At 42.0% G+C, this 24,529-nt stretch overlaps 2 protein-coding genes across 2 annotated transcripts in view; one reads left to right on the top strand and one right to left on the bottom strand.

Moving 5' to 3' along the window:
• cnih3 (cornichon family AMPA receptor auxiliary protein 3) overlaps nt 1-8,756 on the bottom strand; it is a gene marked incomplete at both ends in the record, with an annotated part of 57,679 nt that extends 48,923 nt beyond the window's left edge. The window contains one exon of the mRNA XM_080531131.1: nt 8,676-8,756. Within this exon, the coding sequence (XP_080387257.1) occupies nt 8,676-8,756 (81 nt within the window). The remainder of the gene's footprint in view (nt 1-8,675) is intronic.
• Nucleotides 8,757-13,623: 4,867 nt separating this feature from the next.
• Nucleotides 13,624-18,910, top strand: spats1 (spermatogenesis associated serine rich 1; the record flags this gene model as incomplete). Its single annotated transcript, XM_080524037.1, has 6 exons — nt 13,624-13,706; nt 14,960-15,084; nt 15,671-15,838; nt 17,601-17,706; nt 18,474-18,533; nt 18,793-18,910. 6 exons carry the CDS (start codon nt 13,624-13,626, stop codon nt 18,908-18,910), a joined length of 660 nt encoding a protein of 219 aa, XP_080380163.1.
• Between the last annotated feature and the right edge of the window lie 5,619 nt (nt 18,911-24,529).

Below are 24,529 nucleotides of genomic sequence, written 5' to 3'. Positions count from 1 at the left end.
TGTGTGTGTGTGTGTGTGTGTGCGCGCGCGTGTGTGTGTGCAAACCCTATCCCACATATTTATCACACAACTTAAGGCATTCATATAGAAACGACAGCATAAAAAAAAAACTGTTACCCAGAGAACATAGATTCCGATGCAAAAGACTACAAGTACCATGTAAATAATTGAGCAGCTCTGTTGAATTATTCATGCAAGTTTTAAAACCTGCTCAAGACGGTTTAATTTTCTACACGTCCATTCGTCACCAAGCCCAGAGAAAGATCAATCAGAAGTATGATTACCGTAAATCCTCTAATAGTGGCCACTATTCCATTAAATGCCAGTCTCTTATAATGGCCGGGGGCATGGTCAACACAGGCCGGCCTCCAATACAGACCAGGTCAAAAAATTAAGAAAGAAAACAGACGTAATATCTGGTATAAACCAGACGGTTAATACAGTAAACTCCTGGTGCCTGTTATATAATGTAACTACGGTAGCTTGTATTAACGTACCAGTGCCACAAAAAGAAAGAAAGTTAGCTTGGAGCTAAAAGCTAAACTTTCACACTGGATCTACTCAATGCGGGACAAACACAACTGAGTCTTGAGGCAAATGATACAAAACAAAGAGATCTACTCTTCAGTGGGTGATGATGCCGGCAAGGAGTTAGTGGCTAACAGGGGCTGGCTCAAAAAATGTATGAAACGCAACAAGCTTTCACTCCGGTTATTGTTAATATAACAGTTTAATCTGGTATATGCTGTAAACGGTCTGTTTACATACCGGTAGGCCTTTCTGATTTGTTTTGTTGGATGACACAGGGCATATTTTCACTGTGAATATATTTTTCACCGTATTGATTCTTGTTGACTGTGCTGTAAACTGGCCAGTCTGCCATTTGTTTTGTTTTGTTTTTATGTGGCATTGAGCATTTATGTTACATTTTGTTAATACCTGTGGTATTCCAGTTTATTGGTAATCAGATCATTATTACGATAACTTAACTGTTAAGTTAATGTATTTGCTTTGTGATTGGTTTGTGCAATGTTTTGCAATAAAGTCAGAAAATTAACTCTTTGACTGCCAGCCATGTTCAGAGCGGAGCGCTCCACACTGCCAGACTTTTGGGGCATTTTCGCTGAACTTTGAAGACCCACCAAATATTGACTTTTCGGACTACATAAACATTGAACATATCTACCAAAACTTTAGACTCTCTTCTTTCATCAGAAAAAGAAAGTTTGTTTCTAGCCTCTTTGAGTGTTTAGAAATCGGCCGTAGAACATAGGGTGGTTTCAGCAAAAACACCTGATTTTGACCAATAAACAGAGAAAACGAGCTTTTTCTGCAGATTTTTTTTTTTTTTTTTTTCTGCACTTTTTCTGTATCATCCGACTCTGAACTGTTTGAAGAGTCGCGCGATGGCCGCGATGCTCCGCGATGCTCCGCAATGCTCCGCGCCGCAATGCTCCGCGCCGCGTTTGGCACATACCCTGATCCGTTTCGCCATTACTACAACCCACAGCAAGCCACTTCCTTCTCCAGGCTTTTATCGAACTACTGCCCCCATCTGGGACCGAAATACATTACACCCAAGTCTGAAATTCACTCGCTAGGTGTAGAACATGTCAATAACGCGATCCCCGCGAAAAAAAAATAAAAAATCTATAAGACGCCAATTGGCGTCTTTGGCAGTCAACGTTACTATTCTATAAGACGCCAATTGGCGTCTTTGGCAGTGGGAGTATGTCCATGAGAGTTTGATTTTAAGAAATAAAGGCCTCCCTCTAATATAAGCTTGCCTCCAACAAAGGCCTGGTGCTCTCTGCTGCTCAGTAAATAAAGGCCCCGGCCAATATTAGAGGACTTATGGTAAACCAGTTAGAAGCTGGCTGCAGCGCCACAGCGAGAACTCGCGACTGAAAATGGCGACCAGGAGCCGAAACATCGCTCCCGCCTCTCCACAGCAACACACTCAACTGAACAAACAGAAAAAAACGTAGCGTGGAGAAGAGCACATGGTCCTCGTTTATTATCATCCGTTTTCGCCCCTGTTCCGTTTACACCATACTGTACACATCATACCATAGCTGTACACAACTGTGCACAACTGTACACATCTCTTGTATGTACCTACTGTACTTATCATACCATACTTTCATTTCATAAGTGTACATATCCTATTTTGTCTACACTATCATGTCTTTGCACCATATCACTATTTGCACTTCTGGTTAGATGCTACACTGCATTTCGTTGTCTGGTACTTGTACTCTGCAACAACAATAAAGTTGAATCTAATTTAATATAATCCTTCATGGCTTTCATTGAGGCCGACTTCCTTTCTCCTTATCTTCTTCATCGTTTCTTCCTATTTAACTTTTTTTCCCCCCTCTCTCTCCCTTTTCCTCAGATCTTTTTTAGGTCTGCAGAACACCAGCAGCCAAGGGAATTTCCTTTCCATTTTTCGAAGATGGCTGACGCTCAATAACTTCGTTCCACTGTACTGACGACACACTGAGTTTGTCGTGTTCCTATACGTACTGGGACTCTCGTACGGTCCACCTCCTGCTCCTCCTCCTCCTCTTCAGAGGGGAGGACAGACAGCATAACTGATTCCCCGCAGCTGTGATCCACTTCAGGAGAAGGTTCTGTTGTTGTTTTCCTGAGGCTCATACCCCCCCCCCCCCCCCTCCCCCACACCGCTCCAGCGACCCCTGTGAGGTGGGGACTTGTGAAGGGGGGGGGGGGGGGGGCGGCGGGAGGCTGCTTTGGTTCCGCGACCTCATGGTTGAGTGGTCTTAGACACGCTCACATCTGTGTATGCCTGGCCCAGCCCATATCTCTACAGGCCAGCCTGGCAGAGAGAGACAAGGACAGGGTTTATTCTCTCCTCCGGCTCGGAGCAGCAAAACACATCCTATCTCCTGCCAGGAGAGGAGGAGGAGAGGAGGGGGTGGGATTGGGTTGGTTGGTAAACAGCTAGATTCGTATGTGCAGGTCAGCGTAGCAATGAGAGAGCAGCGATGTGGATGTAAGTGATGTCAAGCTGATGGATGACCGGCGATGGGAGATTAATGAACATGAGGAACACAATGTGCAACCAGGCAGAGGGAATGTGACCCGCGAGGGGATTTGAACCTGGGGTCTCCCTCTTCAGCATGGGGCCGTAGCCCGGTAAGCTAAAGCCACCGTTGCTATACAGGCGAGGCTACCGACCATGGGAGAGCGGTTCCAAACCACCTCTGCTAGGCAAATAGAACCTGACCCTCTGACAGAGCTGCTGCTGTGAAACCAAACCAGGTGTTGAATTTGGACCGGCTTCACAAAGATCCATCATCATTTACATTTTAGGCGTTTAGCAGACGCCTTTATCCAAAGCGACTTACAAACGAATCCATTTGTCTAAGTAAGTGAATCATCTATCCATCACAGTCATCGTAAGAAAAAGTAATATATGCTAGGGCCAGGGGCCGTTGGCAGTCACAATGCTAGAAGATCCATCTATGTTCTAGGAGACGGGCAAGAGTAACTTAGCCCTAACTATTCATCAGAGAGTCTGAGGGCTGCAGAGTAAAGGGTTATGTTCTACTGTGTCATATTAGGAAAAACAAGCTGGAACTTCCTGCCACACCAGACAGCTTCCTGTCCCTCCGAGGGCAGTGTCGTTGGGTAGATGCGTGTGCGAATTTACTGGTGTGAAAGATCCTTCATGCTACACCCCCGTTAGGCCCTGAAATAAATCCTGTCCTGTACTTGTTAGAGAATCACTGTGAGCCCATCAGTGGTGTGTGTGTGTGCGCGCACGCGCGCGTGTGTGTGTGTGTGAGTTTGGGCCTGTGAATCATGACTGACTCATGCCCCCCAATTTTTTTTTTATAAAGTTAACTTCACATATGCCCTCTGTTCCACCAGTGGATATCTACCTCATATATACACACCAGGGGAGGTGTTCCCATCCCTCATTCCGTTCCATGCGTCACAATGAGCCCGTCCTCCGATTTCGACTGCGTGCGTTTGATACCGTTCCTCGTTCCGTTCCATTTATTACAAAGAGCCTGTCCTCCGATTTCTACCTCCACCAGCCTCCCCTGCTGCTACAGAGGGAGGGGTCTCGCCATCAACCACGAACGGTGATGCATGACGGGGGGGGTTCACACAGACACACTCTGATGACCCTCAGGACACGCTCGGGAACACGCCGCCTGGAACGCTGGAGGAAACCACTCATGCAATAATAACCGTCCCTGTCCGTGAGTGGCGGACACGGTAGGATGAACGCGCCTCACCTTGTATGTTAATTAAAACACCCTCTAATCTCCTGCTACACGCAGTCCCCTGAGTGATGGTGTAACTGGGATTACAGCCAGATTGATTAAACCCCTCATCCTGGTCCAGATCGTTCAATCTGGTTAGAACCTCGCCAGAGAGGTGTGAGTGGTCGTAGTGGACTAGACTGAGTGACTATCAGGGAACAGCCAATAGGATTATCTCGCTATTGATTCACCTTGGCCTAGGTCTCGGTCAGCCAATTGATTTGGTATCACCGTTTAATTTATCTCGTAACGCGGGTAGGGTCAAGTGGTAACGACCAGATGAATCATATGAATACTGATCTTCAACGTGTCTTTGTCACATGTGTTTCACTGCAGACAGACACAGGATTCAGTCTCTGTTTCATGTATGAGGTGTGTCCGTTGTTATGGAGATATTCATCTTTTTGGTCAAAGGAAAAACGACCAAAAGACCTCTCCCAGATCTCTCCAATAGACTACAAGTGCTGATCCCACTAAAACTCGTTTTTTAGTGTCATTTGGTGTTTTAGTCTAGAATAGATGTTTGATTATTTTCATAGTTATTATAATTCTTTGTACTCAGTTTAGTTTTACAGAGAAAATGCACGTTCATAATCATTACTGCAAATATTTTAGTCAATCGGCAAATGTTCAGCCTTCGTCCCTGGTCTGGTGTCTGACTTGGGAGAGCAGATTCAGTGAATCTGTGTCTGTGTCTGAGGCCTTGGACATGACATCTCAACGAGCCGTATCCATCAGTCACAGTACTTCCTGATTCTCCTCACATCTGTCACTGATGCCTCCACTACCGTAGCGAACAGTACAGGCCCAGTGCCCCATGGGAAGGCCTGTTGGGACGCAGTGATACATGTTATCAGCTGTCCTTGACTGACTGACTGACTGACTGACTGACTGACTGAGAGACTGACTGACTGACTGACTACCTTTAGACCTGAGGAACGCATAAAACACCTTCAGAGAGGAGTTTATATACCCTCAGCTCTATATGATTATAACATCTCTATAGAGAAGTGTATATACCCTCAGCTCTATATGATTATAACATCTCTATAGAGAAGTGTATATACCCTCAACTCTATATGATTATAACACCTCTATAGAGAAGTGTATATACCCTCAACTCTATATGATTATAAGTAACATCTCTATAGAGAAGTGTATATACCCTCAACTCTATATGATTATAAGTAACATCTCTATAGAGAAGTGTATATAGCTTCAGCTATAACATCTTTATAGAGAAGTGTATATATACCGTCAGCTCTTCGGGACATGAACAAGTAGAGCAGCTAGATATATAGAATTAGAATGAAATAGAATGAACACAGACATAGACAGACACAGGCGCAGGCGCAGAATGATAAATAAATACATATACATAACATAAATAACAAATACAGTGTGTACAGTTGTCAGATATGATTGACTGATGAAACAGAGTTTAACCATGGTTGTATACCTTGCATGGAGACATTACAGTGTCAGACTGAAGAGGACACCACTGAGTTAAAGTCACTCAGATGCTGACTGGAGGAAACACAAAGGCAGGCTTAATTAATGTTATAGGGGCAGCCCATTCAAAATACATCTATTTCACATGCCCCTAGACTATATATGACAGGCTATTCTCATTTTGTGCTGTGTGTGTGTGTGTCTGTGTGTGTTTGTGTGTGCATGTTTTTCAACTTTGAATGACCTTAGAATAGAGACACCCACACCCACACCGTCTCTGTGCATCTGTGTGTGTTTGTGTGTGTGTCTGTCTGTCTCTATTCTAAGGTTATTCAGAATTGATAAACACACACACACACACACACACGCATATGCAAATATGCATGCAAGCAAACACACACAGACACACACACACACACTGAATCTCATTCATTCACAGACACACACACACACACACACACACACACCGTCTCTGTGCGTCTGTGTTTGTGTGTGTGTGTCTGTCTGTCTCTATTCTAAGGTTATTCAGAATTGAAAAACACACACACACACACACGCACAAGCAAATGTGCACGCAAGTAAACACACACACTGAATCTCATTCATTCACAGACACACACACACACACTGTGTCTCTGTCTGTGTCTTTGTGTATGCGTGCTGTGTGTGTGTGTGTGTGTGTGTGTGTGTGCGTGCGTGTGCGCGAGTGAGCGAGCGTGTGTGTGTCTGTCTGTCTGTGTGTGTGTCTGTGTGTGTGTGTGTGTGTGTGTCTGTGAATGAATGGGAGTCGGCCTGCTGAACTGCAGACATCTCCACTCTGCCACCAGAAGCAGTATAACACATCTACAGCAGGAATGTGAAGACTGGAGAAGATGAAAACATCAAATAACCTCTAATAAACTTCTATCTTCCTCTTCTTCTTCTTCTTCTCTCATCCCTTCATCTCATTCTCATTACAGATGGGATCATGTGACGGTGTCTTCTGAAATCTTCCTTTGATGGTATCAATCGTTTTATCTCTCCTTTTGTCTATCGTTTTATCTATCCTTGGTGTATCTGGAGAGGTCCCAGTGAGATGTCTTTAACGAGGGAGCCCCTGGTCAAGACAGCACAAACAATGACTACATGTGGCTGTGTGTTGTGGTTTATCTGACAGATATTCCCTCAGTTCTTATAGGCCTGCATTAAAGGAGGAAGCTGGGTTTCAAACAATAATAAAAAAGCGGTCTCTCTGGGGGGCGCTTGGTGGCCTAGCACACTAAGGCGTCAGCCATGTAATCGCAGGGTCCCTGGTTAGATTCGGGCTGTCGGCATATCCTGCATGTCATCCCTCCTCTCTCTCTCACCCACCCTTCCTGTCAATCTCTCCTGTCTCTATCCCGTTAAAGCAGAAATGCCCTAAAAAAATATACAAAAAATAATATATATATTCCACTGGGATACAGCTGAGGGATGGGGCTGGAGGAATGTAACCGCTCTCAAATGCATAGATGGTGTTTTACGGTATGGTTGAAATGACTGACTATGGTGATATATCGATGTGATAGTGTTATCCATGTTTTGAAGCTATATAATGTTCCTTCACAATGACATTGTTTACAATCAGTGGAGTAAAACAAGCTTATGTTTTGGGGTTCTGATGCGGTAAGACACTTCAACCATGTTCATGTCATGAGGCATTCATAAGTTATACTCTTCAAGTATAATTCATTGAAACGTTAGAAAATTGATGTACCAATCCCAGATTGCCCCTTTAAACATACTGTACTGTATTCTCTCATTCTCTCGTCTCATTACAGATGTGATGGTATCTTCTTTTTGATATATGAGTCACAGAGAGATATATATCTATTTTACAAGTAGGCCTGCAAGTGATAGGAGCATGACTACTGTATCTGTCAGTGTCTGTTGGTCCTCTGTGAGACTCACAGACAGACAGACAGACAGACCGATTCACAGACAGATTCACAGACGGACAGACGCACAGACGGACAGACAGACAGACAGACAGACAGACATATGCCATGGCTGTAATTGACTGGGTTCAGCAAACCTGATGCTCAGTCTCTCAGTCTCCATTCTCAGGTTTGTTGTTGCTATGCAAAGGCAAGCCCGGGGCAATAGGCTGTGAGTCCTGACCCAAATCTGCCTTTACACAAAGCCCTGCGTGAGCGATAGAGCGCTCCAAGAGCAAATAATTTGATTATCATTACAAATGTGGTGTATCGTTCCTATTGACGTCTCTGTGTTGCACAGTCTCTCGTCTCGGTTTGAACAAAGACACACACAAAAAAAATAAAAAATAGAACAGAGGAACAGGGATAGAAATAGGCTCAATTGGAACAGCGTATACAGCGTCTGTCTTAATTGATCCTGAGCGACGCGTATTGTTATTGGTTCAATCAATCATTCCGCTGTGTATGTCATTCAACGGTGCTGTAGAATGTTGGAGGGACCGTTCAATCGACTGAAATAGGTCTGCAAACATGATAATACAAATAAAATGTAATAAATTAAATAATTTAAAATCTAGTCGGTTTTAGCTTTGTAGATGCTGAATTGGATGGAGATGCATGCTGGCTGCCGGGGACGCTGTATCGGGGCTCATCGCTTCTCAAGACACAGGCGCGCACCTGTCATATTAGAGGATGAGAAAACGTTTACCCAGACGCAGCTTGTGGAGTTTCTACGGGTGGAAGGACGGACACCGAAACGGGACCATTTAAATAGCTACATGACATATTGTACAGTAGGCTATTTGGTGACTTGCGCACGAGGGGAAACGTCTGACACAATTACGCACAATAGGCTACCCCGTTTTTCATCTCCCCGACTCGATTCCCCGAATGACTTACGACTTTGATCTACCCGTAACAAATTCTAAACGTCATGAATCGGAAGAAGTCACGAATCCACACTTACATGCCATATCGCGAAGAAGATGAGGGAAGCGCAGAGGACCAGTGACAGCATATAGCAGAAGGCAGCAAAGGTGAACATCATTGAACAACACGTGGATCAAACCCTCCCAGAAAAAAAGTACAATTAATTATGGTGCCATGGCCAACGGAGACGGTAACGACACCATCACTTTGTCCAGTGTATTTTCAACAAATTGTTGCAGAATGTCTCAGTCCCTCTCCACCGTAACGCGCGTCCGTTTTCGCGGTTCGCGATCTCTCACTTTGAAGTCAAACGTGTTGCCGCTGAGCTTCTCAATTAAAACATCTTAGCAGGAGACCCGACATGATGAAAACGCCGATATGTAAAAAGAAATCCCTCAATATGCGAATAGAAACACATATGAGTCCAACCGACGTCTAAAAAAAATAATAATATTAAGAGATCCAGATTATGCGCAAAGACATGCCCGATAAGAAGGTGTCATGTGACCAGCAAAGGTAATCCACTCTGCCACTGAAGAGAAATAATTGTACCATGTGATGCCATCAAAAACAAGAGCTCCCCAAAGCTCGCTACACTCCACACTACGCGTAGTCGACACTTCTATCCGCCGTCTTCAAGCCGCCGTTACCGTACAGCTCCACCAAACCGAAGGCGCAGGCAGTGGCGCCGTAACAGGTGGATTTAAAGGGCCAGCGTCCAAGCTACTAGACTGTAGTAGGCATAGGTCCAAGGCGAGAGTGTTAGCCGTACTCTAGCCGACAAAAGCACATGCCTTTTTCTTAACGATTGATACAGTAGTCAGCAGTAGTGTAATATATAAGTGTTTGTATTTGTGTAGCTAGATGAACCACAATCTTAAAACGGACAGTTCTATAACAAAACAAAATAGTCTATGCTTTGATATCTATAGTGCTATTTAGAACTATTTTACAGGGTTCCTATGAAAGACCCATGTCGTTCTCTAAATGGTTCTAAATAGAACCAGGTATGGTGCCGTGTATGAATCGAGGAACCGTGTTTGTCTTAAGAAACTCAGGTGGTCATATTGTAGTCTCAGGTAGGCCTAAACAATTGTTCAAAATGGTTCAATTGTGTATGTTTTATCTTTAACAAGTAGCTGCCTACACCGTTTTGATGGTGAAACAGGTTCCAAAAAAAGACCACCTTGATGAAATGGTTCTATAAATGACTTCATTGCACCTCAACGGCGTCATGAAGAACCCAAAGAACTTATTTTTCACATGAGTGCACATTTATGAATCACATAACGCCAAAGCAATGGGATATCACTGGTGATTTCAGTCAATGTGAACTGGTGTGAATTGCCTAATTACACCCATGATACTGTGTGCTCCTGTATAGGGTGTAAGCCCATCCTTTGAAATGTATTATAACTTGCCGTGATCAAAATACTATCTTTGAGGCCATTTCACCCCCACAAAAAAATATTAGCACATCTAGGCATTATCTGTTGGCGCCATCTTGTGACTTTAAAATGTAATGTAGGCTAACTATCGCCGCTTTTTAGACAGAAGTACAGTGAGTGCACGATTCGTCGCGCAAAAAAAGCCAATTATGACGAGACATTATGGTGTATCATTTTTGTTTGTTTGTTTGTTTGTTTGTTTGTTTTGTCTATAGCAAAGCGTATATAGCCTACTAGGTTAAATGTACGCTCTGCTATAATAAACCCTCCACTTTACCCTCACACGAAGAGTGTCCCTTTCTCCTAGCAACGGCTGTCACTTCTGTGTTTGGGTCTCGACAGCGAGCGACTTGGTTGTATGTATGCCTGACAGTGTTGCCACAGTTACTTTGAAAAAGTATTCTGATTACTGATTACTGATTACTCCTTTAAAAAGTAATCTAGTTACTTTACTGATTACTTGATTTAAAAAGTAACTAAGTTAGATTACTAGTTACTTTTTTAGTTACTATTGGCAGCTGCCTAGGCACCCGACCCCCCCCCCCCCCCCCGCAACATAAAAATGAAAACTGGTTTTGCCAAAACTCACTTTATTTTAACAGTAACTTAAATTACATAATTAAACTTTAAACAATAACTTAAAACAACAAAATAAAGAGTCTTTCTTTGCCTCACCCAACATAAATACTTGTTTTTAAACAATAAAATAAATATAATCTTTATTTAACACAGTAACTAGCAAGGAGTGGTTTCACAAAACCTAAAACCTACCCTGACCATTCAGATATGATCCTAATATAATCCTAATCCTAAACTGGGTGAGTCTGAGTTTATCAATGAAGAGTGAACTCAGCTGTCAAGACTGGAAGGAGGCCATGAACACGCTATGGAGGCCATGAACACGCTATGGAGGCCATGAACACGCTATGGAGGCCATGAACACACTATGAGTGAAACAGTGGAAAGGGGCGAGTAAACCAGTGGTTGTATCTCATTAACAGAAGCTTCTCAAACCTCTTGTCAGAAAGTCTGTTCCTTCTAGGCGTGAGCACCAAACCTCCCAGACTAAAGAGCCGCTCTACAGGAGCGCTAGATGGGGTTGGAGTGTTATACTTCAAGAAAATGTTCTTAATGTTTGGATACTGATTCAGAATCTGAAGCTCATGCCCTGACCTCAAGTAGTCCATGACTTCCTTTTCTGCCGAGTAGGTCTCCTCTGGCTCCGCCTCAAAAGCAAAAAAGTCCATCTCGCCTTGGTTGGCAGTCGTGGTGGGTACACTGGCAGGGCTCTGTGCTGCAGGAGCAGTTTTGCGACATTCTGCTGTGAGAAGCTCCTTTACTTGCTCCCTCCTACCTTCATCTCTCAGCCATCGGAGTTTGAATTTTGGACAACTAGCAGCTGCGAGAAGGGCATCTTTGTTGTCCAGCACACTGGCAAAACGAGTCTGGATAGCCTGAAAGATATAATTTGATATGTTTATTATTATCTAGTTGTAGCCTATAAGGTCTATTATTTATACCTTTATTTACTAATTATGTATGCAATTAGTTTGTGCAACTGACAACCTACATACTGCAGTATGGTGTGACTCTGCTCCATGTTCATGAATAGTGCAATGAAAATGTATTTATTTATCTTTAAGATGGAACAACATAGCATACCTGCACTATGGCATCTGGAAGGCCTGCAGTCATCTTGGATAGGGTGTCTTTCACAGCAAGGGTCTTCTGCATCAGGACTTCAAGTGTGGGCAGTAAAGTCCCATACGGACAGTCACCTTGTAGGATATCCAGTGCTATAGTTAGAGGCTTCATGACGGTACAGTACTCATGCAGGTACTGGTACTCCTGGTCTTTGAAGCACTTCACTCCCAGCTTGTTGCACAGAGTAGTCAGCTCATTCATGGGGATTTCTGCGATTCTCTTTATGGCTTCGTAAAAGGAATTCCACCTTGTGGATGTCGGTACCAGGAGCTTTCTTTTGTTAACCTCCTCCACCGTTTCTGACGCAACGGTAGATCGGCTTGCTTTCGTCCAGAGAGCTGTGCATTTTGCTGTGCTGCTCCTATACACAGCCTTGCTCTCTGGTTTGGAAGTGATGTACTTCTCCACATCACTTGTAGAAATAAGGTTGAGGGTATGTGAAGCACACCTTTGGTGCGGGGGAAGAATCAGCTGGCCATCACTATCATCCTCAGCTGATAGGATTTCTGACACATCTAAAAAAGTGACATCATCCGTGGCCTCCTCCACCGTCTCATCATCGGACTCTGTGACAGCAGGCTGATAGACTTGAAATGCCTTGACAAAGTTAGATCCATTATCTGTCACTGTTGCTACTACTTTGTTGATTAGTCCATATGAAGAGTGAATGTTTTCGATTTCTGCACCAATAACATCATACGTGTGTCTACCGCGGATTCTCCTACACGCCAATGCAGCCTTGTTGCGGTCTAATGTGGATCTACTAATCCAGTGGAGCGTTACTCCCATATAGCTCCTATTGTTAGCTGTCCAAATGTCCGCTGTAGTTGACACATAGTCGACCTCGTTCAGCGCAGCCTTCAGATGTTTTTCCATCTCTGCATACTCCTTCTCCAAGTACGAAGAAAAAGATGTTCTGTGAGGTAGCTCGGCATTGGTAGTAGTGGGGATCTTGTTAATGATGGCACGGAAAGAGGGCGAGTCAACTGTGTTTATGGGCAGCATTTCCTCTACAACATACCGCCCGACCAATTTATTCAACTCTCCCACACTTACAGGTTGTGATTTTGTAGGCCTACTGAAGTCCAGCTTTTGTTGCTTGAGCGGTGTGGGACCTCCCGCAGAAGTCGAGGCCGCGGTCTCTGGGACTTTCTCCGCGAGCTTGACTGTGCTGTGCAGAGATTCCAAATGTTTCTTTAAATTTGATGTTGTGGTTTTACCACAGGACAATATTTTCTTTCCAGCACAGAGTGTACAACGAACATTTATGTTCTTGTCATCCTTTGCTGACACAAACTCAAAATAATCCCTATATTTCCAGCTATTTAACGCATATCTCTGTTCTCGCTCCATTATACGCTTCTGTTTACACTGTGCAATCAGCGTGGTGATACACGTGAGCGATTCTGCTGCACCTCGTGTTGAAAACGTGATCACTGACGTCACTCCCCAAGACGCGAGAAAAGCAATAAATGTTTGTTTACTATCGAACATTACAAAGAAATACTGCATTTAGCCTAAGTTATGAGGTAGTAACGCAATAGTAACGCACAGTCACTCGAATAAGTAACTTTAATCAGATTACTGATTTGGAAATAGTATCGCGATAGAATACTCGTTACTGGGAAAAGTAATCAGATTAGAGTATCGCGATACTTAGTATCGCGTTACCGGCATCACTGATGCCTGATGATGTTGGATATTCTGGACTGCTGCATTTCAAACAACTTTGAGAACCACCAAACGTATCTTACGTCATGTAGAATTTCAGGTTAAAGTATTTTCACAAAATATGACTTCACGAACTCTTGCGTAAAAGCTCACCGGCTCCGGATGCATTGTTGTCTCGGCGCTTCGGACCAGCTTCCCAAAGAGTACAGACCGCACATACGGCATATACAACCCAAGCTAACCGAGTGAGTGACCGACAACTGAACAGCATTTGAACCTTGGTTGAATGTTCACATTCAAAGGGTACACGTAGGCCCACTATGGTTTAAATGGATTATAAACATATATTTATGAAGTAGGGCATACATACCTACCATGTGTGCTGTCTCTTTTTGTACAGTTTGGTTATAGCAGGCCTACAGTAGTTTAGTTCAGTGTTCATTTTGGCAGCTATTTTAGATTTAAATGAAAATGCATGTTAGTTTTAGTCACACTTAGTCCATTTTATCCTTCTTAGTTTTAGTCGACGAAAACTCATAACATTTTAGTCTAGTTTTTTTTACATGTGAGGGTGTTAGTGTATGACAAGTGTTCCCTCTGAGAAAAGTAAATTTTACTTATCAATCTATCTCAGTATTCCTTTGATGTAATCTCTTGCAGTCATTTATGTTACTGTAACAATGGTAACTGTGGTAACTATTCACGACCATTAGTAACTATTCAACATTATACAACGGATAGATCCGGTTGTCCAGCCTTGCCAATATCCATGATATACGCACGGCTAAATGGAATGTTGACAGATCTTTTCATATTACTCCGCGTTTATATACCGTTATCGAAGTTACATTCTTACCGTTGCTTAGCAACCGATAAACAACTATTCAGCGGAAGAATAGACTTACAATAAAACATTCCATTAAAATACATACATTTAAAGTTTGTCTTGTATTTACTTTGTGAAATATTGATAGATAAATGTGGTAACCGTAACCAAAATCAACCTACTGTAGAGGAAGGCTAAAGAGCTGAGTGTTTAGGCCTGACTTGAATGAGAACCTTTTTTGCTGACCATGAGACCAAACAGGAAAATGCGTGTTGGTAAGTGTCTTTGGTCATCTGAGATCCCTGTTCCCATCACTCTGAAGTGTATCTGGGCAGAACCATTGTGACTGTTATCTGGGTCCATGGAGACGGAACAGTTCTAGAGTACTGAGTATGGTGTGTCACAATGGTATTCTGACAGCGCTGTTCTGTACATACAGTATTAGTGTTGGAGAACATTGATCCACTTTACTTTCTTATACTGTCCTCTACTCTACCCTGCTCTACACTACTCTACCGTACCCTACTCTACTCTATCTTACCATACCCTTACTCTACCCTACTCTACTCTATCTTACTATACTCTATCTTACCATACCCTTACTCTACTCTACTCTACTACTTACCGTATACCCTACTATACTCTATTCTATTCTATTCTACTCTACCCTAGGTGTGACATAGACTGGAGGTCTCGTCTGCGGTGGCTGCCTGAGCCTCGCTACAGTGATGCTCATCTCCCCCAGATCAAAGACATCAGTTTCCCAGAACACACCAGGCTGCAGAGGTTATTCCCACGTGAGTCTTCTGGGCTAAAACAACGAGTAGAAAGCTGGTCTTTGTTCACCTCGTTACCTTTATGTCTCTTTGTTTCTTGTAACTTTTAATTCACCCTTTTTGTGTCTACATACTGTATTTTATTATGTTTAGAAAAAAAATGGGCATCTCATCCTCTCACAATGCAGCAGAGGGAATGACTCTTGTGATTCAGTAGTCTGTCATAAACATCACCATGTTGATATGTGATGATTACCACTTACATTACATTTACATTTTTGGCATTTAGCATAAACTTTTGTCCAAAGCGACTTGCAACAAATACATTTGTCTAAGTAGGTGAAACATCTATACATTAGTCGTCATAAGAAAAATAAATCTACGCTAGGACCAGGGGCCATTGGCAATAACAATGCTAGTAGAAGGAAGAAAATGCACAGTATACAGTATGACATCACAAAGGCGACTTCATGATGTCATCCATTGTTAGAGTACCCTCTGTTTTCAAATCATATCAAAACCTAGACATGTGACATTTGGGTGATCAAAATGTCTTGGAAGTAATTTCATAGTAATTCCATAATTTCGATCCAATATGTTTTTGTAGAGGCTAACATGGTGTCCCAAACCGAGTGGACATTCTACCCCAACTTTGGCCAGCCCAGAACCTTCCACGCTGGGAAGAGGTGCCTCCTGGATGGAGGTGACCACCACAGAGCCCTGAGGTGCTCCTTGGAGAGGACGCTAGAGGCCACCATCGGGAGGAAGAAACCAGGTGTGTGGAGACCTTCTAGCACTGTGACTGCTAATGGCCCCTGGCCCTTGCATAGATTTCTTATGATGATGGATTGATGGATTCACTTACTTAGACAAATGTATTTGTTGTAAGTTGTTTTGGATAAAGTGCTAAATGCCAAGAATGTAATGAGACCAGGGGAGGCTGGTGGAGGTAGAAATCGGAGGACGGGGCTCATTGTAATGCACATGTTTTGATCCCATTCCTCATTCCATTCCATGCATTACAGTGAGCCTGGTCTCCGATTCCTACCTCCAGCCTCCGCTTCTGTAGATGTACAGTTTGTGATAATTGTCTGAATGTTGTTGGAAGTATAAGTCATGCATGAGTTATATCAAGTCACATCTTGTCAAGTGCTTTGAGATAACTTTTTCCCCCAAAACATAGCTTAAAATAAATAAAATCATAATAATATTATTATTTTATTAACATGACTGATAGGCCACTTATGAATGAATGAATGAATGAATGAATGAATGAATAGTTTAATGACCACACGACCTAGGTCGGTGGAATTTGTTGTCGGTACAGCTCAAACAGCAGTGTCAAAAAACATACACACATTGTACATGACTATTACTACATGGACATGAACACACATAACCACAAGACAAGACAAGAACATATTTACAATTTACAATTTATACAGTGCAGTGAGTCAGGTGTTGAGAGTCCTTATGGCAGAGGGGAAAAAACTGTTTTTGAAACGTGATGTTTTGGTGGCCAGGGATCGGTAGCGCCGTCCAGAGGGCAACAGTTGAAACAGGTGGTGAGCAGGGTGGGAGGGGTCAGAGATAATTTTATGTGCTCTATTTGTGGTGCGTTTGAGATGCAGTGATTCAACTGATGGGAGAGGGGTGCCGATGATCTTGGATGATTTCCTTACTATTTGCTGTAGTTTCCTTTTTGATTTACTGTCCGAGCTGCCGTACCAAACTGTGATAGATGAGGTGAGTATGCTCTCAATGATGGCGGTGTAGAACTGAAGGAGGAGTTTTTGTTTTACTTTGATTTTTTTTAGCTGTCTAAGAAAGAATAGTCGTTGGTGGGCTTTTTTGGTGATGAAGTCTGTGTTGGTGTTCCATTTGAGGGAGTTGCTGATGTGAGTGCCAAGGAATTTGAAGGAGTCCGTTATGGTTATGGGTTCTCCAAGGATGTTGATGTTTTTTTTGGGGGGGGGGCTGTGCCTGAAGTCTACGATGATTTCTTGTGTTTTTGATGAGTTGAGCTGGAGGTTGTTGTTGAGGCACCAAGTGACTGCTTGGGCTATCTGCTCGCGGTAATTGTCTTCATTATTATTTGTTATGAGTTCGATTATGGTAGTGTCATCCGCATATTTCATAAAGGTGACTGAGCTGTGGAGAGATATCAGGTGGTTGGTGTAGAGGGAGAAGAGCCAGGGTGAGAGGACACAGCATTATGTATTTTGCATGACTGATAGGCCATCTATGTATTTTGATAAGTGAGTTTCAGATTATATTTTATCTGGTTTGTTCAATTGTCGTAAAAACTTTCAATACAAGAAACTGTTTGGTTAACAATTGACATTAAGTTGCCTTTAGGTCTTTGTAGTTATGATGTAATAACTCCAGTTATAACAACATGTTGTTATGACTATACTGTGTATATATATATATATATATATATATATATATATATATATATATATATATATATATATACACAGTATATGCAATTAAGGAAAAACAATGTTGTGTGTTATGTTTTTCCTCCATTGCAGTCAAATTGACCTGCCACTCATGCCCGGGCTCCAGACCCTACCTGACCCCTGAGTACAGCCCTGATTTCCACAAACTGGGCTCCACATTACCTACAACTAACTTTGGGTCAGCACTTTTATTACCTGGAGTTATTATGTGGATAATGCATTGTTTTTAATCAGGACTTCTTCTAGTCTATTCTATTGTATTCTAGTTGTGTCTAGTATAGTCTAGCCTATTCTATTCTATTCTATTCTATTCTATTCTTGTCTAGTACAGTCTAGTGTCTTTGAGCCTCGGAAAAGCGCTATATAAATCTAATGAATTATTATTATTATTATTAGTCTAGTCTATTCTATAAATGTTTTGCTTGCTCTGCAGACATGGCATTCTATACATGGCCAAGAGATGGCGCTATTGTATTTAGATTTTTTCCTACAGTCCAGCAAAGTGTCACTGGACCATCACAGGTTCTTCAACGCTAAATGCTAAGTGGGATGCTTTGGACGACCCAACTCTGTCATCACCCCATTAAGGTTGAGATTAGGGTTATGGTTAGGGTCAGGGTTATGGTCAAAGTTAAAATTAGAGTTAAGATTAGGGTTAGGCTTAGGGTTATGGTTAAGGTAAGGGTTATGGTCAAAGTTAAGGTTAGAGTTAAGATTAGGAATACGGTTAAGGTCATGGTTATGGTCAAAATTAAGGTTAGAGTTAAGATTAGGGTTATGGTTAGGGTCAGGGTTATGGTTAGGGTTTAGGGTAGGGTTGTCGCAAGAATTCCACTTTCCAACATTCTTTAACATTATGTTAACATATCTTTAGCATGTGTGTTCTTGAATGTGTTATGTGCAGGTTGTGGTTTAATGCTGACAGTGTAACGCTCCTTCCCCCAGGTCACTGTCTACATTCACAGCTGACACCTTCATCCCCCTCCAGGTGCCTCCTAAAACATGGTGGGTAGTAACCAATGACAACACACACCTTTTTAAGCACCATTGAACATGTTTAGAGATGTCTGTAAGATTAGATTAATCTCTTCATTCTTGTAACAATTGTCTTGCTATTTTCTGAAAAAGAGGCATTGCTGACTGATCTCATTTTCCAATAGCTTGTCTGTATACAGTATGATGTAGTATAGATTATGTGCTAAATTGTATATAACGTCTAGATGAATTTGACTCTGAATCTGACGTATGTGCTGTGTTTGTGCAGCATGTCTTATGTAGAGAAATGGAGGCTCCATGAGAGGGCGCTAGAGATCCAGGAAGTGAAGAGGCTGAACATTTGGAAGCCTGCACCAATCATATTCAACACTGTCCTGGAGAACTGAGGTGTCCTTGAGGAGGAACACAACTGTCTGGTTGCATGGATGATGATGGGGAATGGGTTTATTACTGTAATACTGATGAATATCAATCGTATGAATGAAGATTGATTATGATCATGTTGCGGTTTTAAAGGAAAGTTTGTAATAAAGTGTGATTGATTGTTACTTGTCCTCGTCACAACGTCGTTATAACATCCATAATTAATTGGATCTTTTAAATAGCACTTTTCCATTATGCTCAAAGTGCTTCAAATGACGTACCTCAACCGCAACCAATCTGTAGCACCCACCTGTTTACATAACAACAACATAAATAACAACAACAACAACAAAGCATTAACAAAGTGCTGAGATTTATTTATTTTTATTTATTTATTTACCAGGGACAGTGCACATTAATCAACAAATCAGTTTCCACATCAATGTAAATGCACCAGAGTTAGCTCATGAGCTAATTTCCATCTGTAGTCCCTGAGCAGGCTATTACAAAATGAATGGTGTAGTGTCATTAAAAACATCAGCAAGCACAACAAAGCGACACAACAGGCAATACAGTACATGACAATACAAGACAAAGCAAGACAATAGAAGATAAGCAGGCACAGCAAAATGCATTACATTGCAATACAGTACAAAAAGAGATAATACACAGATACATGACAAAGTGACGAATATAATTAAAAACAGTGTTTACGAGGAGTGCCTGAAATGAGTATGATTACTCATGATCACAAATTAGTTTAAGCCACCCCTTAAGTTTAAGTTTAAAAGTTAGAAAGCTATTGCACTGTCTTAGATCAGTAGGAAGGGTATTCCAGTAATGGATGGCTCTGACCGAGAAGACTGTTTGCCCAAACTTGCTACGTCTAAATGGTACACCACAGTCTCCTCTAGTAGTTGCCCTTGTTGCCCTGCTATTACTATCCTTCTGACTCCTGAGTTATAAACTGACTCAGTGGAGGAGGTGCAAGCCCATGTAGAACCTTAAAAATTAGGCAAGCATCTGCAAAACGTTTAAAACTGTACTTTTGTACTATATGGCAATGGTGGTAGCTATTGGCCTTTCGGTCAAGTGTATTTAATGTTTTTTTGTAAAGGGACTCAAGTGGCCTCAGAGTTATTGCATTCGCTTGTGATCAGCTTGTAAAACAGTATGATATGGTAGAAGATCATGGCATGCATGAAGATCTTGGCTGCCTCTATTGTTAAATATGGTCGTATGTGTCTGAAATTAACCAGGTTAAATTTGACAGTATTTATCACTTTAATTTAACATGCTTTTTGAATGTTAGGTTTGAATCTAGAATGATTCCGAGGTATTTGAACTCTGAGACCACATTGAGCTGTACTCCCTTAACAAAAACATCAGGTTGGTGAGTCAATATAGGTTTACATGATAAAAACATACAGACAGTTTTACTTGTATTGAGGTGTAGGCATGCATTTTCTAACCAGTCGGATACATGGACCATGGCTGCAGTTAATTTGTGTGCAGCTTGTTGTTTGTTTTTAGATCTGACATACACTAGGTCTAACAGTTGAGACATACACTACTGTAGGACTAACAGATGAGACATACACTACTGTAGGACTAACAGATGATACATACACTACTGTAGGACTAACAGACGAGACATACACTACTGTAGGTCTAACAGATGAGACATACACTACTGTAGGACTAACAGATGAGACATACACTACTGTAGGTCTAACAGATGAGACATACACTACTGTAGGACTAACAGATGAGACATACACTACTGTAGGTCTAACAGATGAGACATACACTACTGTAGGACTAACAGATGAGACATACACTACTGTAGGACTAACAGATGAGACATACACTACTGTAGGACTAACAGACGAGACATACACTACTGTAGGACAACAGATGAGACATACACTACTGTAGGACTAACAGATGAGACATACACTACTGTAGGACTAACAGATGAGACATACACTACTGTAGGTCTAACAGATGAGACTGTAGGTCTAACAGATGAGACATACACTACTGTAGGTCCAACAGATGAGACATCCACTACTGTAGGACTAACAGATGAGACATACACTACTGTAGGTCTAATGAGACATACACTACTGTAGGTCTAATGAGACATACACTACTGTAGGTCAACAGATGAGACATACACTACTGTAGGACTAACAGATGAGACATACACTACTGTAGGTCTAACAGATGAGACATACACTACTGTAGGACTAACAGATGAGACATACACTACTGGAGGACTAACAGATGAGACATACACTACTGTAGGTCCAACAGATGAGACATACACTACTGTAGGACTAACAGATGAGACATACACTACTGGAGGACTAACAGATGAGACATACACTACTGTAGGACTAACAGATGAGACATACACTACTGTAGGTCCAACAGATGAGACATACACTACTGTAGGACTAACAGACGAGACATACAGTACTGTAGGACTAACAGATGAGACATCCACTACTGTAGGACTAACAGATGAGACATACACTACTGTAGGTCTAATGAGACACACACTACTGTAGGTCAACAGATGAGACATACACTACTGTAGGACTAACAGATGAGACATACACTACTGTAGGACTAACAGATGAGACATACACTACTGTAGGTCCAACAGATGAGACATACACTACTGTAGGACTAGCAGATGAGACATACACTACTGTAGGACCAACAGATGAGACATACACTACTGTAGGACTAACAGATGAGACATACACTACTGTAGGTCTAACAGATGAGACATACACTACTGTAGGACTAACAGATGCGACATACACTACTGTAGGACTAACAGATGAGACATACACTACTGTAGGACTAACAGATGAGACATACACTACTGTAGGTCTAACAGATGAGACATACACTACTGTAGGACTAACAGATGAGACATACACTACTGTAGGACTAACAGATGAGACATACACTACTGTAGGTCTAACAGATGAGACTGTAGGTCTAATAGATGAGACATACACTACTGTAGGTCCAACAGATGAGACATACACTACTGTAGGTCTAACAGATGAGACTGTAGGTCTAACAGATGAGACATACACTACTGTAGGTCCAACAGATGAGACATACACTACTGTAGGACTAACAGATGAGACATACACTACTGTAGGTCCAACAGATGAGACATACACTACTGTAGGACTAACAGATGAGACATACACTACTGTAGGTCTAACAGATGAGACTGTAGGTCTAACAGATGAGACATACACTACTGTAGGTCCAACAGATGAGACATCCACTACTGTAGGACTAACAGATGAGACATACACTACTGTAGGTCTAATGAGACATACACTACTGTAGGTCAACAGATGAGACATACACTACTGTAGGACTAACAGACGAGACATACAGTACTGTAGGACTAACAGATGAGACATACACTACTGTAGGACTAACAGATGAGACATACACTAGGTCTAATAGATGAGACATACACTACTGTAGGACTAACAGACGAGACATACACTACTGTAGGACTAACAGATGAGACATACACTACTGTAGGACTAACAGATGAGACATACACTACTGTAGGTCTAACAGATGAGACATACACTACTGTAGGTCCAACAGATGAGACATACACTACTGTAGGACTAACAGATGAGACATACACTACTGTAGGACTAACAGATGAGACATACACTACTGTAGGACTAACAGATGAGACATACACTACTGTAGGACTAACAGATGAGACATACACTACTGTAGGACTAACAGATGAGACATACACTACTGTAGGACTAACAGATGAGACATACACTACTGTAGGTCCAACAGATGAGACATACACTACTGTAGGTCCAACAGATGAGACATACACTACTGTAGGACTAACAGATGAGACATACACTACTGTAGGACTAACAGATGAGACATACACTACTGTAGGACTAACAGATGAGACATACACTACTGTAGGACTAACAGATGAGACATACACTAGATCTAACAGATGAGACATACACTACTGTAGGTCTAACAGATGAGACATACACTACTGTAGGACTAGCAGATGAGACATACACTACTGTAGGACTAACAGATGAGACATACACTACTGTAGGACTAACAGATGAGACATACACTACTGTAGGTCTAACAGATGAGACATACACTACTGTAGGACTAACAGATGAGACATACACTACTGTAGGACTAACAGATGAGACATACACTACTGTAGGACTAACAGATGAGACATACACTACTGTAGGACTAACAGATGAGACATACACTACTGTAGGTCCAACAGATGAGACATACACTACTGTAGGTCCAACAGATGAGACATACACTACTGTAGGACTAACAGATGAGACATACACTACTGTAGGACTAACAGATGAGACATACACTACTGTAGGTCCAACAGATGAGACATACACTACTGTAGGACTAGCAGATGAGACATACACTACTGTAGGACTAACAGATGAGACATACACTACTGTAGGACTAACAGATGAGACATACACTACTGTAGGTCTAACAGATGAGACATACACTACTGTAGGACTAACAGATGCGACATACACTACTGTAGGACTAACAGATGAGACATACACTACTGTAGGACTAACAGATGAGACATACACTACTGTAGGACTAACAGATGAGACATACACTACTGTAGGACTAACAGATGAGACATACACTACTGTAGGTCTAACAGATGAGACATACACTACTGTAGGACTAACAGATGAGACATACACTACTGTAGGACTAACAGATGCGACATACACTACTGTTGGTCCAACAGATGAGACATACACTACTGTAGGACTAGCAGATGAGACATACACCACTGTAGGTTCAATAGATGAGACATACACTACTGTAGGTCCAACAGATGAGACATACACTACTGTAGGTCCAACAGATGAGACATACACTACTGTAGGTCAACAGATGAGACATACACTACTGTAGGTCAACAGATGAGACATACACTACTGTAGGACTAACAGATGAGACATACACTACTGTAGGTCAACAGATTAGACATACACTACTGTAGGTCAACAGATGAGACATACACTACTGTAGGACTAACAGATGTGACATACACTACTGTAGGACTAACAGATGAGACATACACTACTGTAGGACTAACAGACGAGACATACACTACTGTAGGACAACAGATGAGACATACACTACTGTAGGACTAACAGATGAGACATACACTACTGTAGGACTAACAGATGAGACATACACTACTGTAGGACTAACAGATGAGACATACACTACTGTAGGTCTAACAGATGAGACTGTAGGTCTAACAGATGAGACATACACTACTGTAGGTCCAACAGATGAGACATCCACTACTGTAGGACTAACAGATGAGACATACACTACTGTAGGACCAACAGATGAGACATACACTACTGTAGGACTAACAGATGAGACATACACTACTGGAGGACTAACAGATGAGACATACACTACTGTAGGACTAACAGATGAGACATACACTACTGTAGGTCTAATGAGACATACACTACTGTAGGTCTAATGAGACATACACTACTGTAGGTCAACAGATG

Source organism: Nansenia antarctica, assembly GCF_963989245.1.
Source record: "Nansenia antarctica genome assembly, chromosome: 1".
NCBI classification, from domain to species: Eukaryota; Metazoa; Chordata; class Actinopteri; order Argentiniformes; family Microstomatidae; genus Nansenia; species Nansenia antarctica.
The sequence above is the reverse complement of the archived record's forward strand: the minus strand, read 5'-3'. Positions and strand labels throughout refer to the sequence as shown.